Here is a 15,001-nt window from a genome sequence, read left to right on the forward strand (position 1 = left end):
CATAAGTTATGTACATAAAGCAGAATGTAAAGGCAACGACTACTATTACACCCTACTATTACACCCGACGATCCTTCTGGAGAAATGGTCCGTAGTGTAAATCCATAATGTAATATCAGACTCGCCTTAGAATTTTAAACTTATTGTAACTGGGTTGGTTGTGAATATTGATTGGTAAGAGTATATACAAATATATGATTAATTGATAATTTTTAGTGAGTATATCTTTGGTTATTTGACGAAAAAAAAATCAAGTTGTAGCTTGTGCAGGTTTACACAACTCCATAATTAGCTTTACTGTAGATGATTCTATTTGACAGTATGTATGTCATACGATTAATCACAAACACAACATCCATAAATGTGACGTAATCATAGCATAGTTTTATTCAAGAATATTCAAATACAGACTGTGATTCAAAATATTTTCCACACTCTAAAAAAGATTAAGAAAAGTCGATTGAAATATTGAGTAATATATTTTGGAGAAAGTATGAAGGATAGCAAGAGTTATTTTGCTAAATTCAAAACTCAGCGTCTTAGTCTTCTCTGGCGTCGTATTATAAAACAGAATCATAATCGAAGTGTCTTAAAGAATGTAGTGCTATGTTTGAAACACGCCGTGTTTTGCATGTACTATTACATTCTCGCAAACCAGAGTTATTATTTCTACCACTACATTTCTCCCAGAGGGAGGCTCGTTAAGAACGTTGCCGTAAAACAGGCCGTGGTTTGCGACGATGGTAATATTGATAGTCTTTGATCACTGCAAATGAGATCGGTCTTGTAGTGACTGTGGCGATGCTGGACGTCGGCCTATCCGAAGTCACGGTCGATGTTTTATTGACGTGTTACCATGGTAACAACCAAAATAATGAACATTTGAAAATTACTATATATCAGCAGGCATCATGTTGCCTTTTATCTTATCCAAGTCGCAGTAGACTACCACAGCCACTTCTTGTCGCAGTAGTCGCCATGCCAACCAGGGTAACATTCACAGGTGTAGTGACTTTCCATATTATTATTGAAATAGAGTTGTTTCAAACCACCAAATCTTGTATCAGCTATTTTGTTTTTACTAATCAGTTGGAGATCTTTGTGTAGTGTTCCACCAACGTCGTTTCCATAGTTACCATCACTTTGTTGGACACACCGACCATGGTCATTGCAGTTTGTCTTGCTACATATTACCGCTTGATTGATGACGTCAGCAATGTAGGGTCCGAGCATTTCATCGAGGTATAGTTGTAGACTTAAACATGACTGTCGATTGTTCCCGTCTAAGTAATCACCCCATATTACAATACCTGGCATACCCATTTTCATAGACTGTCCTATGGTATAACCCAAATCAACCTGGGGAAAAACGGAAGAGAAACACTCATGATTATGTGATAAGCTCGTGATACCGGGAACGTAAAGAATCAACGATTGTGGTTACTTGAGTATGCTATCCACAGGACTGTTCTTTTCATTTGCCGGACTAGTGACTGTACATCTTCCTAATTTTAAGGCACAAGTAATGCACTAAAGCGACGAAACCGCGAGGGTTGACATAAGTTACTTCGCTTTTAAAATTCCGACATGATACTCCCCATGTTGCGCATGAGTAAAGCAAGCATCGTATAATACTACGGAAATCAAGATATTGGCAAACTAACTCAGACACAATTTAAAATTGTTGTTGTTGTTGTTGTTGTTGTTGTTGTTGTTGTTGTTGTTGTTGTTGTTGCATATGGTAGATTACAAAAGCAGGTGATAGCAGTGTCGTACTTTAGTATGTGGATATAATCACCCTGTGGTTAAGATAGTGTAAACACTGCTACATCATGAGGGGAAACTTGATAACAGAGAAGTCACTCCACTGTTAGTGTAATTTCATATATGTAAGTTAGTGGCTTGTATCAACGTGTTGCAGCAATAGTTAGTCTGTGTATGTGTAAGCCTCCCAACAGCCGAGTTTCCACTGTCGTAGAGGAAAAACTCTACTGACAGTTACAATTATGCAAAAGGATCAACGAATTTTGTTTAAACTTACATCCGTTAAGTAGTATGCTGACCGTGAATAGTTGTACCTAGTGTAGGGATATATTGGAGTTTGTGGGGTTGGTGACTGGACAACCAGCCGACGTGCTTCATTCAGTGTACCAAATACAAATCCTTTTGCATTTGGCATTTTATATGACAAATAGATAGATGGATAGACGGCAGTACTTGCATCAAACAGCCACTGCAAGTTGTCATTTACGTTTTGTACTGCTACAGAACATTCTGATTGGCCTTCGTGGTTGTAACAATCTGGAAAACCATAAAAACCCCACAGTGCCCGAGGGCGCACATCTCTAGCAACCTTCAGTGTTCCCTCCATCAACATTTTAGCAGCCGTTTCAAACTCATTCTTGGCAACGATCTCTACCAGATCATCGGACCAGTTAGGATGTCGTTGTCGAACTAGGTCTAATGACTTATTTTGATAGATCAACATCCTATCCCAATTTCTTTCCCACGTTGGCCTCCAATATTCCCAGTCAATGACTGCAAGACCATCGTAATTTGCATCTGGAAGTAGTACCATGATGTCATTGACTACTTTTTCGAAATGACCCGTGAGATTTGTAAGCTGTAATTAATGAAACAGAAATGATTTTTAAAATGTTGGTGCATGTTTCTTTACAAACTTAAGGTAGAAAATGATTGAGGTGAGATTGAAATAGCCATTGAAAGTAATCTATTTGCTACAGAACGGAAATGGCGTTCTTTGACCTGATTTATGTTTTTGAGATGAAGAGCGATAGTTAACTTCATCGCGATTGAGAATAGACCATATGTATGATAATGTAAGGGACATGGAGTAAATATATTTTAAAATTCAAAACCTCAAGGCTAAAAATCAGACAATGCATGTATAGCAAAACATTATCTAACATTCTAGACTGTTACACACGTCTTGTCGTGGTCTTCCGTGAGTACAAGCTGATTATAGGGCGACATGACACGTCGTATCTTACATACCACCAACATCCGTCATAATCGAATTTAGTCTTATCTAAACTAACACAATGATATCCTCTTGCATGTATCCCGGATTATCTATTTTAGTCGCGGTCACGTGATGTACATATAACACCTCATAACCTAGGAATAGCCATTCAGTGCAACTCGATCCAAAATTCTCCAAATAAAAACTAATTCCATTCAGTTAAAATGTACGTAGTTAATTTTCAGGTCACTATAGAAATGTAAAAAGGGTCTGAGGTTGGTGATCGTTAAGTAGAGAGTGTGCAATTCTTAAAAAGAAAGAAAGAAATTCGACCAAGTATCAGTGTTACGATCCAGAAGAGTCATATTTTTGGGCATATTTTACCAAAATTAACGTATAATTTACTTTTGTACTACTTACTTACAAAAAGGAGGCTAACATATGTTGATTTTTCTACTAATCTTGGATTAATTGCTCTAATCTTGGTAACTAACGATACTAGTGTTTTGATTAAACAACATAGATTAGTACTGGTAAACAAGATAACTTGTTGGTAATCGAATTCAGATTAAAACCTAATTTTCCAATAGCGTTATCACTTGTCTTACACGTGGAAAACTTACATATGGCATCAATCTATATTCTGTGGAAAGTTCAATGTGTCTTTCTGGAACGATGAATCTAGGTGAAAGATCGTTTATTTATAGCAAATTATATTTAGAATGATGACATATAATTTCAAGGTGACAACTAGAACTTATCTCTTAGGGACATGTAATGGAGGAATAAAGACTTTAGAGGTTGAATTACAATGCTACTGTTGGTGTGCGGTGTCTCGCTCTGTCTGAGTGTAAAAGCGTACTTGTGAGTGACGATACCTGTGTGGGTAATTCCTAACTTAGACAAGCTCATTTATTAGCCTTCAAAGCTGTACATAATATGATATGATGATATGATTAGATCGTGGTACCCTAGAAAGATAGTTAGAGTGGAGAATCGTTTACGTTCTGCTGATCTACTTGCAACTACGCTACTTAGACACCGAAACGTAACATTAGGTAGTCTTGCTGCTAGACGTTCGGGCTTTTTTTCCGATACGATAAGCGAACGAAGTTCGCAGTGAGGGCTTGGTAGCGATGTTCGTTCGTGTGTCGTATTGTATCGGAGGAACATCCGAGGTCTAGCAGATAGACTGAACATTGGGTAGCCTCAGAACGTAACACCTAGTAAGTACAATGTGCGTAACTGAAAGTATACAGTGAAATATCGAAACATCGAATTTTTTATGCGTGTTGTACGTGGTTTTTTAATTTGCAATACAACATCTCAACAAAGATTCAAACCAAACTCTTTTGAAAATGTCCTGCTGTTTTAGGTTTGTATTTTTGTCATTTATTCGTTTTGCGCAAAATACTTATACAAAAAGACAAGTTACATCTTTTGTACAGGTATAGTTTACACGTTTCTTCCACACTGTAGTCCCGTATTTGCATTGAATTTAGCCTTGAGGTTAAGAAAAATGTAGCAATGTTTATAAATCTAGATTTATTTGTTGATGAAGCAGACGATGAAATATAGTAATGTTCAATAATGGTTCGTCGCGCTAGACAATGTTTAAAATAGTTGAATGAATAGCAGGTGTAGTTCAGATATAGCTCACCTGTGGAATTCCGCCATTGACAGGTTCCCCGTCATCTTTACGAAAATATGGATAGAGTCCAATTAAATGATTCAAAATCGTAACCTTGTCACCCTGCCAGGTCTCATTGCTGTTCGCTATAATGCCATACTTTGCCAGATCCAATGGAACACCAAGCTTGTCTTCACATGGCCACGTCTTGGAGTTCCACACCACAGAATATGGTGTGTCGTTGCCAAAGGGAATAGCGGTTGCTTCGACGAGTGTTCCAAACATAAGCATAAGGCAACAAGCGTACAGATGTCGCCGTGGTAATAAGAAACGACAACAGTTTATAGTTGGATTCATCTCGATTGAACGACCTTTTGGTTAGTTTTTGGTAAGTTGGCGGCAAGCTACTCGTCCGTTTGAAGACCCTGTGACGTGCACAGTTGTTGCAACGTTAGAGGCAAGCTAAATGTGTCATACGTCCGCTTGAAGACACGTACACACGTCCTGTATTATACTTATGTATGCTGACAAACACCTGATGACATAATAAGAGCAAATATGATTGGTCCATTCAGAGTCCCACCCCTCCCCCAGACAAAAAAGACCCAAAAAAAACCAAAAAAAAAACCAGCCTCCACACAAAATATAGTAGATAGTTCACTCTCATCATATTAATGCCTCAGTTGCTATGAAATATTCGTAAAAAAATAATTATGATAAAAACATTCTGCGACATCGGAAAAACACAAAATACAAAAGACTGGTCGGGAAAAGAAAATTACTTTTCACCGGTTATGGCTTGTAGCGTGATTAGCTCTTTGTCCTGAGTCCGGACTGTATGGACAATATGGCGGAATGGCATTTTAGTACATGGAAGTGCATATAGGATACTCTTCACTGTAACTGCCAATTACAACGCACAACAAATAAAGAGACAAATTATGCGTCTGCCATCGTATAGTCCAGTCAGTCTAGTGAAAATTTAGGCCAAACCTCAACATAATTATTGCAACAGAAATAATTTTTAGTGCATCTTGCTCAGAATATTTTATGCTGAATAATATATTCAAAGTCTAGAAAAATTTAAGTGGTGGAACATGGTGAAAAATGACGTTTCTTAATTAGCATAACAAGTGAAAAAATAATATTCATGAGATATCATTTGTTCAAAGACCAATGCAAGTAACATGTCTATGGGTAGGTCTGAAGGTCATGAATTACTTTTGAGTCACTATATGATGGTACAAACATTCCTATTGAATTTAAACAGACTGAATGTGTGTATGTATGTGTGTGTGTGTGTGTGTGTGTGTGTGTGTGTGTGTGTGTGTGTGTGTGTGTGTAATTTAATCACTTTAGTTACAGATGTAGTTACAGATTACATGTAACTTACAATAAGTATACATTTTTGTGAACACCCATGTGAGTAGCATGATATTAGTAGTATCATTAGATATTAGAGTACTTGAATACCTTTTTTTCGTCATTAAATATCTCCCTTGTTAGATAAACGTGCATGTCAAACAAGTGTTAAAAACAATATAATATTAGTAAGCCTACATATTTTCTGTTCATAGATAGTTATTGACGCTCGATTTTGAGTGAACTTTTCAATCAATTCAATTCAATTCTTTATTTACTTTGAGCAATTTCTGCTCATCAGTTACAGAACTAGAAAAACAAGAAACAAAATCAAACCACTCCACAGTAAGCTAAACAATAGAAATGCAGATTACATGCAATGTACAAAAAGTATATATTTTTGGAATGCCACTGTGGGTATTATGTCTGTCATTGTATTGGAGTACCTGAGTACAGCCCTTTTATAATCAAATACCTCCCTTGTTAGATAACTATGCATGTTAAACAATATAGAGCAAACAAAGTTATTAACATTTAATAGAAATAATAGATTATTAAACCATCAATCGGATATCGAGATCTTATATAGGATTGAATTTCAACCCAATGGTAAGTTTAATCTAGCAAAAGACAAACTTTATAAAAAAAGGCAACAAAGGCGTTCTACTCTATTAGAAACTTAAAAGTAATCACTTTGTCCACTAATATAAACATTACAACATGGATCAAAATTTTTGATCACGCTATTAGACCCATACTAACATATGGTTGTGAAATTTGGGGAGTAGAGAAATACACTGATAAAACACCAATAGAGAAACAAAACATCAAATTATCCAAAATGTTACTCCAAGTTAACTCATGTACAATAAACTTAGCAGTAAGGGGGGACTAGGTAGGCAACCACTGTCAAATTTTGTTAATAACATGATGGTGAAATACTGGCACAGAATGTGTACTAAAAAAGAAAACAACCTTATTGATGAGACTGTCAACTATAACATAGTTAACAAAACAGCCTGGCTACTGCTCTGCAAACCTTAAATTCAATTTAGTTTCGGTGTCAAGAATATTTACATTGTTTATGTTGACTGAATGTCCTGCTGATTCGATGTGGATGTGCTGGGAGACTTCAGATGTGCTGGAACTTGGTCTTCTATGTTCCAGAAATCTAGTTTTGAGTGATCTCTCTGTCTCCCCTTTATATGTGTGTTTGCATTGACCTGTGTTGGTCTGACCCTGGCAAGGAATTTCATAGATCACTCCACATAAAATTTTCCTTTTTTGCCTTGTCCTTTGGGGACACCAATAGTTATTTTATTCACTGTATAAATGTTTGATTGTGGGCCATATTGGATTGAAAAACAATTACATTCTCCTTGTCCATAAATCAGGGAGGTTATTGAAACACCTAGTACCTGGTTGACTCATGATGACTTGTAATACCGCCACCTTGAGGTCAAACGTAGCAACGGATACATTATGAAAAGGATCGTCGATCTCTGGTCGATCCAGTGCACATGCAGATCACCTGGTGGTCTGAGATCCAGGGTAGACCAAAAGCTAGGCTTTCTTTTGAAAAAACAAAGTGATTGAAAATGTCAATCCTTACCTCTGTGTTCTCTTCCAAGATAGCTATATATTCTGATAAAACCTTTGACCTTTCTACGTCATATGTCAGAATCTCCGTCTTCTCTGTTGCTCTGTGTTTTGTGTCCATGGTAACAGTCATTTGCTCAGGAGCGGGAAGGGATACCGATGCTATTTGGAAACCTTCATTGGTCAAACCATACTTATATTCTGGTATATCAACAACGGTCCAGTGTTTGATTGTCTTGTCGTCACAGCAACTACAAACTGTACCCATGGTTACTGGAAATATAACAGAAATGTATTTTCACTAAAATTGACCCATTGTTAAAATCTGGGGTTCTCGAACTAAGTGCCATCATGAAGGTGGAAACACAGTCCTTCCTACCTCCATGGCGCCATGTAGCCCCTGAGAGTTGTCATGGTAACAAAGTCTTCAGCCTACCTTCCAAACCACGGTTGAGATAATGAGACCACAACAAATCTCTTACCGTGATACAGCTCAAATGGTGCAGGCTTGGTGTTTCACTCGTGTAACATGGCATTTGATACATACCCTCAGACAACTTCTAATGCAAAAGAAACAATTACATAGGTGCCGTGCACAGAGGGATGTAGAAGTAGTCAAGTTGAAATGTTGATTATCAGTTAGAAAATAAACAATTGAAGCCATTAAGATCATCAAGTCCATGTGTAATGTTTTCATTAGAAGTCTGTTTTTACTGCACTGTGAAAGAATAGCAATGCTTATCAGTGTTCAATGTGATTGGGCAAAGGATCCTGCTGTGTTTATTGTGTCTCTGGTATTGTTGTAGAGTTGAAATATGTCTATCTTTGTGTCAAAAACGTAATGACCCATGAGTGAAACACCAAGCCTACATCATTTTAGCTGTAATGTCTCATGAGTGAAACACCAAGCCTACATCATTTTAGCTGTAATGTCCCATGAGTGAAACACCAAGCCTACATTATTTTAGCTGTAATATCCCATGAGTGAAACACCAAGCCTACATCATTTTAGCTGTAATGTCCCATGAGTGAAACACCAAGCCTACATCATTTTAGCTGTAATATCCCATGAGTGAAACACCAAGCCTACATCATTTTAGCTGTAATGTCCCATGAGTGAAACATCAATCCTACATCATTTTAGCTGTAATGTCTCATAAGTGAAACACCAAGCCTACATCATTTTAGCTGTAAGATGAAGCCATGAGGATCTTAGATAGGATTATTCTTTTGTTCTAAACAATTTTTCCATAGTTTTACCAGAGAAGTGGTTTTCCCATCCAATTTTTAAAATGCTAATCCGACAAGGACTCTTAATCATAATTATCAAAGTTGTAGTCTCGAGCTCGTTATAAAGCCTTGTTTAGTTCATCTAAAGTTTGCTGAACTCTCTTCGCCGGCTCATCTTGACTTTGACCCCCTCACAACACAGAGGGATAAGATCAGCCAGTGAAGGTACTAAGGTATAGTTGCTTTGTTGCTAGGTCGGCTATGAATGACATTATACCAGAGACGAATTCGAAGTGGTGGCAGCATAAGCTTGGCGTGGAGGAAACATTACACAAACCATTAATAGACAAGTGACACAACTACTGGTAAGAAATGACTTTAACTTTAAACTTTGATGAACGTGTTGTGTTCATATTAAAATGTACACGCAATGCTGATTGTTCGAAGTCAAATAATCTAACAAGTCTTTCGCAATGTACACTATCGGACAAAACCCCATCAGAAGTGGAGAGTCTATTGCATAAAACAGCACATTGTTCTTATTGCCCCAAGGCTTTCAATATAATTGGCTACATCCATTAGGTATGACCTCGACTACATAAACCTGGGGCTATGTGCAACATGTAACCTTTGTCACTGTAGTCCTGGTTGACATTTCATTCGACTAGGAGGGTGCCCTGGAGTCACTCCGACGATTATGACTCCGACAGTCAACACTTTGTTGATTTTCTCGCTCTGTTGCCTCCATTGTGCTTAGTCACGTGACCACATAATGACGTACAACTTTAAAAAAATACCTATTTACATGTACCTGCAGTTACCACCATCGGAGTGTCAGGTGACAATGCAAAACAAAGGTAATATATCTTGATTTGTTACCCTCCACTGTTTAAACAGTTTTTATTGTTTGTGGTTGTTTCACATTATGCAGTGACAGCCTCTGCTTTAGTGTGTGACGTCACTATTTAAATACATGTGCAAAATTAATCATTTGCAGGACTATTTTAGATATGACCAGGATGTACTGGTTATAGTTCTATTTCCTTGACAACGACCACTCAACAATCCGTCCATGGCGTTGTGACAACCTGAAGAAAGTTGCTGTTCTGACATTGAATGTGAGGTTGAGTTCAAGAACTTGTAAATACTTGGTTGCTACGAATCGAAAGAAGTTCGTCATGCCCGGAGCAGATACTATCAAAGTTGCTGTGCGAGTGAGACCATTTATATCCTTTATATTAATGTTAGACATGTTGTCATGAATTGAAAGTAAAATAGTCCTACCTGTGTTGTGTCCACTTGTTTCTAAGACAACGTACCGACAACAGTTGAACTAGAGTACCACACGTACTAAGACATCATGATGACCTGAATCTAAGTCAATCCATTGCCGTCGCTGCCGATGAACTCCTATTAAAAAAAATACTCAACCTGTGCGCTATGACCCCTGTTGTAAAGCCTGTGGCTCAAATCTGTGTTGTTCAACAACCACGACTCTGATAAATCGGTGTTCACTTAGCGGAACAAACTGACTAAAAATACAATCTGTACGTACGTATGTACATGTCTACATACTTTGGGATAAGGTAGGGTATTCACATACCGAGGTGTTCCGCCCATATAATGTTTGCCTGACTTGACCCTAGGATCACATGTTATCGCTTGTTGTAACTAATAGATACTAAACAATAGATTGGAGGTATCCTTTGTAAATAAAACAGGCGGACCATACGTGATAAGATTTTTAGAACGGATTTCATATTTAAACTAATGCCCTTTAGCTGTCAAAATGTTGACCCAGTGTTTGCCATGTACAGGATTAGTAGTCCTCTACCAGAGCTAATATTAAAGTTTTTTGTAGCGGGTGCATGATGACCACCAACGCACTGCCTTAAACATAGAATAACAACGTTTACCTAGTAGGTACGTAGTAAATCATAACGTCTGAAAACACCTGATCTATTTTCAGTTTTATTTTCTTCCACTTTTTTGATATTTTGCTGATAAAAATTGCATCATTTCAGAAACCTTAAATATCAATTATCGTTTTGCAATATTTTCACTTGTAAAGTATAAGTTTTGAAAGAAATAACCAAAACTTGACGATTATGATATAAAATTCTCTCGTTTGCTAAGAAACCAAAATAGATTAAGTCATGAAAGCATATAATACACATCACTAAACGTTTCGTATCTTTAAAGGCCCATGATTCAATCCCAGGTTCTCACATTAGTGTTATCTTTATCAGTGGGTGTATAAGGATGGATTGCATTGTTCTGGACCAAACTATTGTTTTACCTCTAAATTGTACTCCTTTCCCGTGATTATAATATCCCAAACAAATCGGGGCTGGGCGGCATCAGTTAAAACATATGTTGTGAGTCTCAGAGCTGAATCCACTACACTGTCACGGTGGAGTTTGAGTAGCCACAGTGCAGGCAATGGAATAGGCAATAAATCATTATGGTGCAATCAGAGTTTTATCGTATTATAGCTCTATAGAAAAGCATACAATAGAACTGAACCCGTGTGGGTTGGGTGAATTGAAAGTTTTCGAGTTCACCTTATATCAAAGCATTATAATGTCAGCTTTTAGAGCGAAACTATTATTTCAACTTTTCCACCATATTATTTCAGTATACTTGGACTGTATAAAGACATAGTATTGAAAATGCGAACCATGGTTTCTTAATTGCCAGCAAAGTGTCTTTGAAACGCCGGAGCTTAAGTCGAGGACACGTATACTACTAGTATGTAAGTTATCATTGGTAGTATATGATCTTGGACGTTGCCGTAAAAGAGGCTGTGTTTTTGCGACAAATTATCAAATAGTGATAATTTATGTCTGGCGGTTTACGTAAAATTAAAAAGTACGGATAAAATTCTTCCTGGGGGTAAATATACGTACTATATTCCTTAGCCAATATTACAACGATCGTGAAAAGAAACTTGGTTCAAAATGCATTGTGGCTATGACAGGACAGAGCACCGAACTGACCAATCCCAACGAGCCGAGAGAAGAACCAAAGAAATTTACTTACGACTACTCATATTGGTCCCATGATGGTTCCAAAGTTTCAGAACCCGATCAATATCTAGAACCAGATGGTGATAAGTATATTGATCAGGTGAGTGTGTTTGTTTGTGTGTGTGTGTGTGTGTGTGTGTGTGTGTGTGTGTGTGTATGTATGTATGTATGTATGTATGTATGTATGTATGTATGTATATGTGTGTGGGGGCGGAAACTGCCTCCGTGGGTAAACGTACAAGCTCCGCACAGACTTTCAATCCCAAAGTGTGTTATCATACCACATTTTAAAATAGTAGACTCTTTCTCATATGAAAGCCTAATGACTGACATGGTCTTGATTTTTGTTACATTAGTTGTACTATGGTTTTGGAACTCTTGATGGATACGTGAACGGGATACAATGTATATGGTTACAAATTTAAATTATTGGTAATCATGGATAAAAAATTCAGATTTAATCTTAACCATGTTAAAGAAAAACTTTTTTCATACATGGAAAATGGACCCCCACCCCTTTCGCACGGCCACCCCTTATTGCCTTCTATAGCAGTTGCCCCACTTTCATCATCCGATGCTTGAGTGTTCGTCCTTGTATCAGAAACTAGAGTGAACATCGACCAGCTCCTGTATTGTTTATTGTGATGTCCATAGTTCAAATGTGAAGTTATGTGGACTGTTCACACGCACATTCCACTAGTATCTATCGGCTGTGTATTTGTTCCAGGTGACACAATATTGTATCTCCCCAACAGATTGATTGTACCGGAATTTTAAGTCGTAAAAAAGGGGGTCTATAGTTCACTGTAGGATAAAAAACGTAATTCTTTTAGTTGGGGGTGGGGTGGGAAGTTGAACTAATTCTCATCATACAAAAACGATTTTACTTTTGACGGAAACTTTTGTACCCCTAAACACAAATATTTATTTTAAAGTGTCAAATCTGGAAATTTGAGAATTTTCGCTACAGTAACTGAATGGCACTAAGATATAGATTGTATGGTCTGAACTATATATATATATATAAAACTATTACGCTCTGCCACTGCGGTATAGAGCACTGTCTTAGCAGATTGATACTCACCGAGTTATATATATATATATATATATATATATATATATATATTAATTTTGACCAATTTAGTTAGAAGGGGGAGTGGGGGTTAAAAGAAGTTTGAGCTTTCCTATCCTAAATTAAACTATAAACCTCGCCTCGCGAATAAGAGCATCCAAGAAAATAACATAACCAATAACCTGATTCATTGATATTTTTTTAATAATAACTATGGTGACCTGTTGATAATAGTGTTTAACAAGGCAAATGATCATGAATTTAGAAACCCATTGAGATGAGCTTTGTTGAGACCATCCAGATTCATTTCGTGATTTTTGATTCGTTTGTTTATTTGTCTTCTCTTAATTAAACTATCCCATGTTATTGTGAATCGTAGAAAAAAGTTTTCGACGACCTCGGAAAACAGATGTTGACCAATGTCTGGAAGGGTTACAACTGTTCCTTATTTGCATACGGCCAAACTGGAAGCGGGAAGACATATTCTATTATGGGATATAAGGCAAACAAAGGTGTGTAATTTTTAAAAGTCTACTTAGTTGTCAGAATCCCATTGTTTAGTAATCTTAGAATGGACAATCTGTATGGGCTAAGGATATCAGAATGACAATTTGCTAATACTTGACATTGTGTTGCGTTTTCACCGTGCCATATCTATCTATATATCTACCTAAGTATATGTCTACCTATCTAATACTAGTATATATTGGTTATCTATGTCAGTATGTATGTATGTATGTATGTATGTATGTATGTACGTACGTACGTACGTACGTACGTATGTATGTATGTATGTATGTATGTATGTATGTCGTATTTGTCGTATTCCTAAAAAACTTCTAATGACAGTCTAATATTAGCCGACGGATATAACTCGATCACAAATTGAATCAATTATTTAGACGTACATTTTGCTCATGAAATACATGTGAGAGGTATACAATAGGTGTACATCGCGTGTCCTCCAATATATATGTCACTATTATTATTATTATTAATTGTGCGTCTGTCCGTTGTACATATTGTTGTTTACTAGGTATCGTACCAATGATATGTGAAGAAATGTTTATAGACATGAAAGACAGAAAGGAATCGTCATTTCAGGTATGAAACTTTTATTTTTAATGTTCTACCTGAAAGATGCAGTTACCAATTTTGCTGCCAGTATATAGAGAAAAAGATTCATCAAGTTTATGTGTAGAGGGGGAAACACAAAATGTGAGTATTGGCTTACACAAACCCTATTATCCAAGCAAGATTATATTTCCTTGTGTAAGAACAGACAAACGAGCACGTATTTTATGGAATAAATGTCACGAATCGCGCTGAGGAAATGTCCTAAACAAGAAGTTATCATAATGGCCAAACCTAAAACCCGCTACCATAATAAACGGTCGTCTACGCAGAACCATTGGACTCTCCGCCTACAACTATCGGATGGTTCAATCAAATATGGTATATACTTTATATATATATATATATATATATATATATATATATATATATATATATATATATATATATATATATATATATATATATATATATATATATATATATATATATATATATATATATATATATATGTGTGTGTGTGTGTGTGCGTCTATGTTGTGGGGGGGAGTAGTCATCTGCCAACTAATCTAGTCCGACCCCGCATGATGTATCTCACTCTATAGTTACTCGTATGCCACCTAGGGTTGCATGCAATTTTCTCTGCTCTTTTGATAAGATGACCAGTTTTAATATTTGAATATCTTATAATGTTGCCATGGTTATATTATAGGTCGCAATAAGCATGATAGAAATCCACAATGAACACATCCGGGACCTGTTGAATCCTAAGAATACTCCGATCGGTGGTCTCCAAATCAGAGGAGATGGAAACAGGGGATTTTACGGTAAGCTACAAGATATGAACCGATATGTCTGTAACCGATTGTATCTAAAAGTATTTGGATAACAAGTCGGTCTGACCATGGAAGTATAACCCACTTACACTTCCATGGTCTGACAGAAGGCTGATGGAATGCTCAATGCCACACTTACGTTACAGGCCCCGACTACCCACGAGCAAAATGATTGAACTGGCGACA

The 15,001-nt window shown here is 36.9% G+C and overlaps 2 protein-coding genes across 2 annotated transcripts in view; one reads left to right on the forward strand and one right to left on the reverse strand.

Moving 5' to 3' along the window:
- Window positions 1-418: 418 nt before the first annotated feature.
- On the reverse strand, window positions 419-4,970 carry LOC144451820 (hyaluronidase-1-like). The gene is made up of 3 exons (XM_078142723.1): window positions 4,644-4,970; window positions 2,042-2,623; window positions 419-1,359 (listed from the first exon to the last, which is right to left on the reverse strand). The coding sequence occupies exons 1-3, from the start codon at window positions 4,968-4,970 to the stop codon at window positions 946-948; spliced, it is 1,323 nt and encodes a 440-aa protein (XP_077998849.1). The 3' UTR covers window positions 419-945.
- A 4,621-nt stretch (window positions 4,971-9,591) lies between these two features.
- LOC144451431 (kinesin-like protein KIF28) overlaps window positions 9,592-15,001 on the forward strand; it is a 29,746-nt gene continuing 24,336 nt past the window's right edge. Inside the window, exons 1-6 of the mRNA XM_078142268.1 lie at window positions 9,592-9,661; window positions 9,802-10,030; window positions 11,736-11,933; window positions 13,285-13,417; window positions 13,942-14,009; window positions 14,692-14,806. Of these exons, the coding sequence (XP_077998394.1) occupies window positions 9,983-10,030; window positions 11,736-11,933; window positions 13,285-13,417; window positions 13,942-14,009; window positions 14,692-14,806 (562 nt within the window). The 5' untranslated portion in view covers window positions 9,592-9,661; window positions 9,802-9,982. The remainder of the gene's footprint in view (window positions 9,662-9,801; window positions 10,031-11,735; window positions 11,934-13,284; window positions 13,418-13,941; window positions 14,010-14,691; window positions 14,807-15,001) is intronic.

The sequence above is a fragment of the Glandiceps talaboti genome, chromosome 21, assembly GCF_964340395.1.
Source record: "Glandiceps talaboti chromosome 21, keGlaTala1.1, whole genome shotgun sequence".
Taxonomy (NCBI): Eukaryota; Metazoa; Hemichordata; class Enteropneusta; family Spengelidae; genus Glandiceps; species Glandiceps talaboti.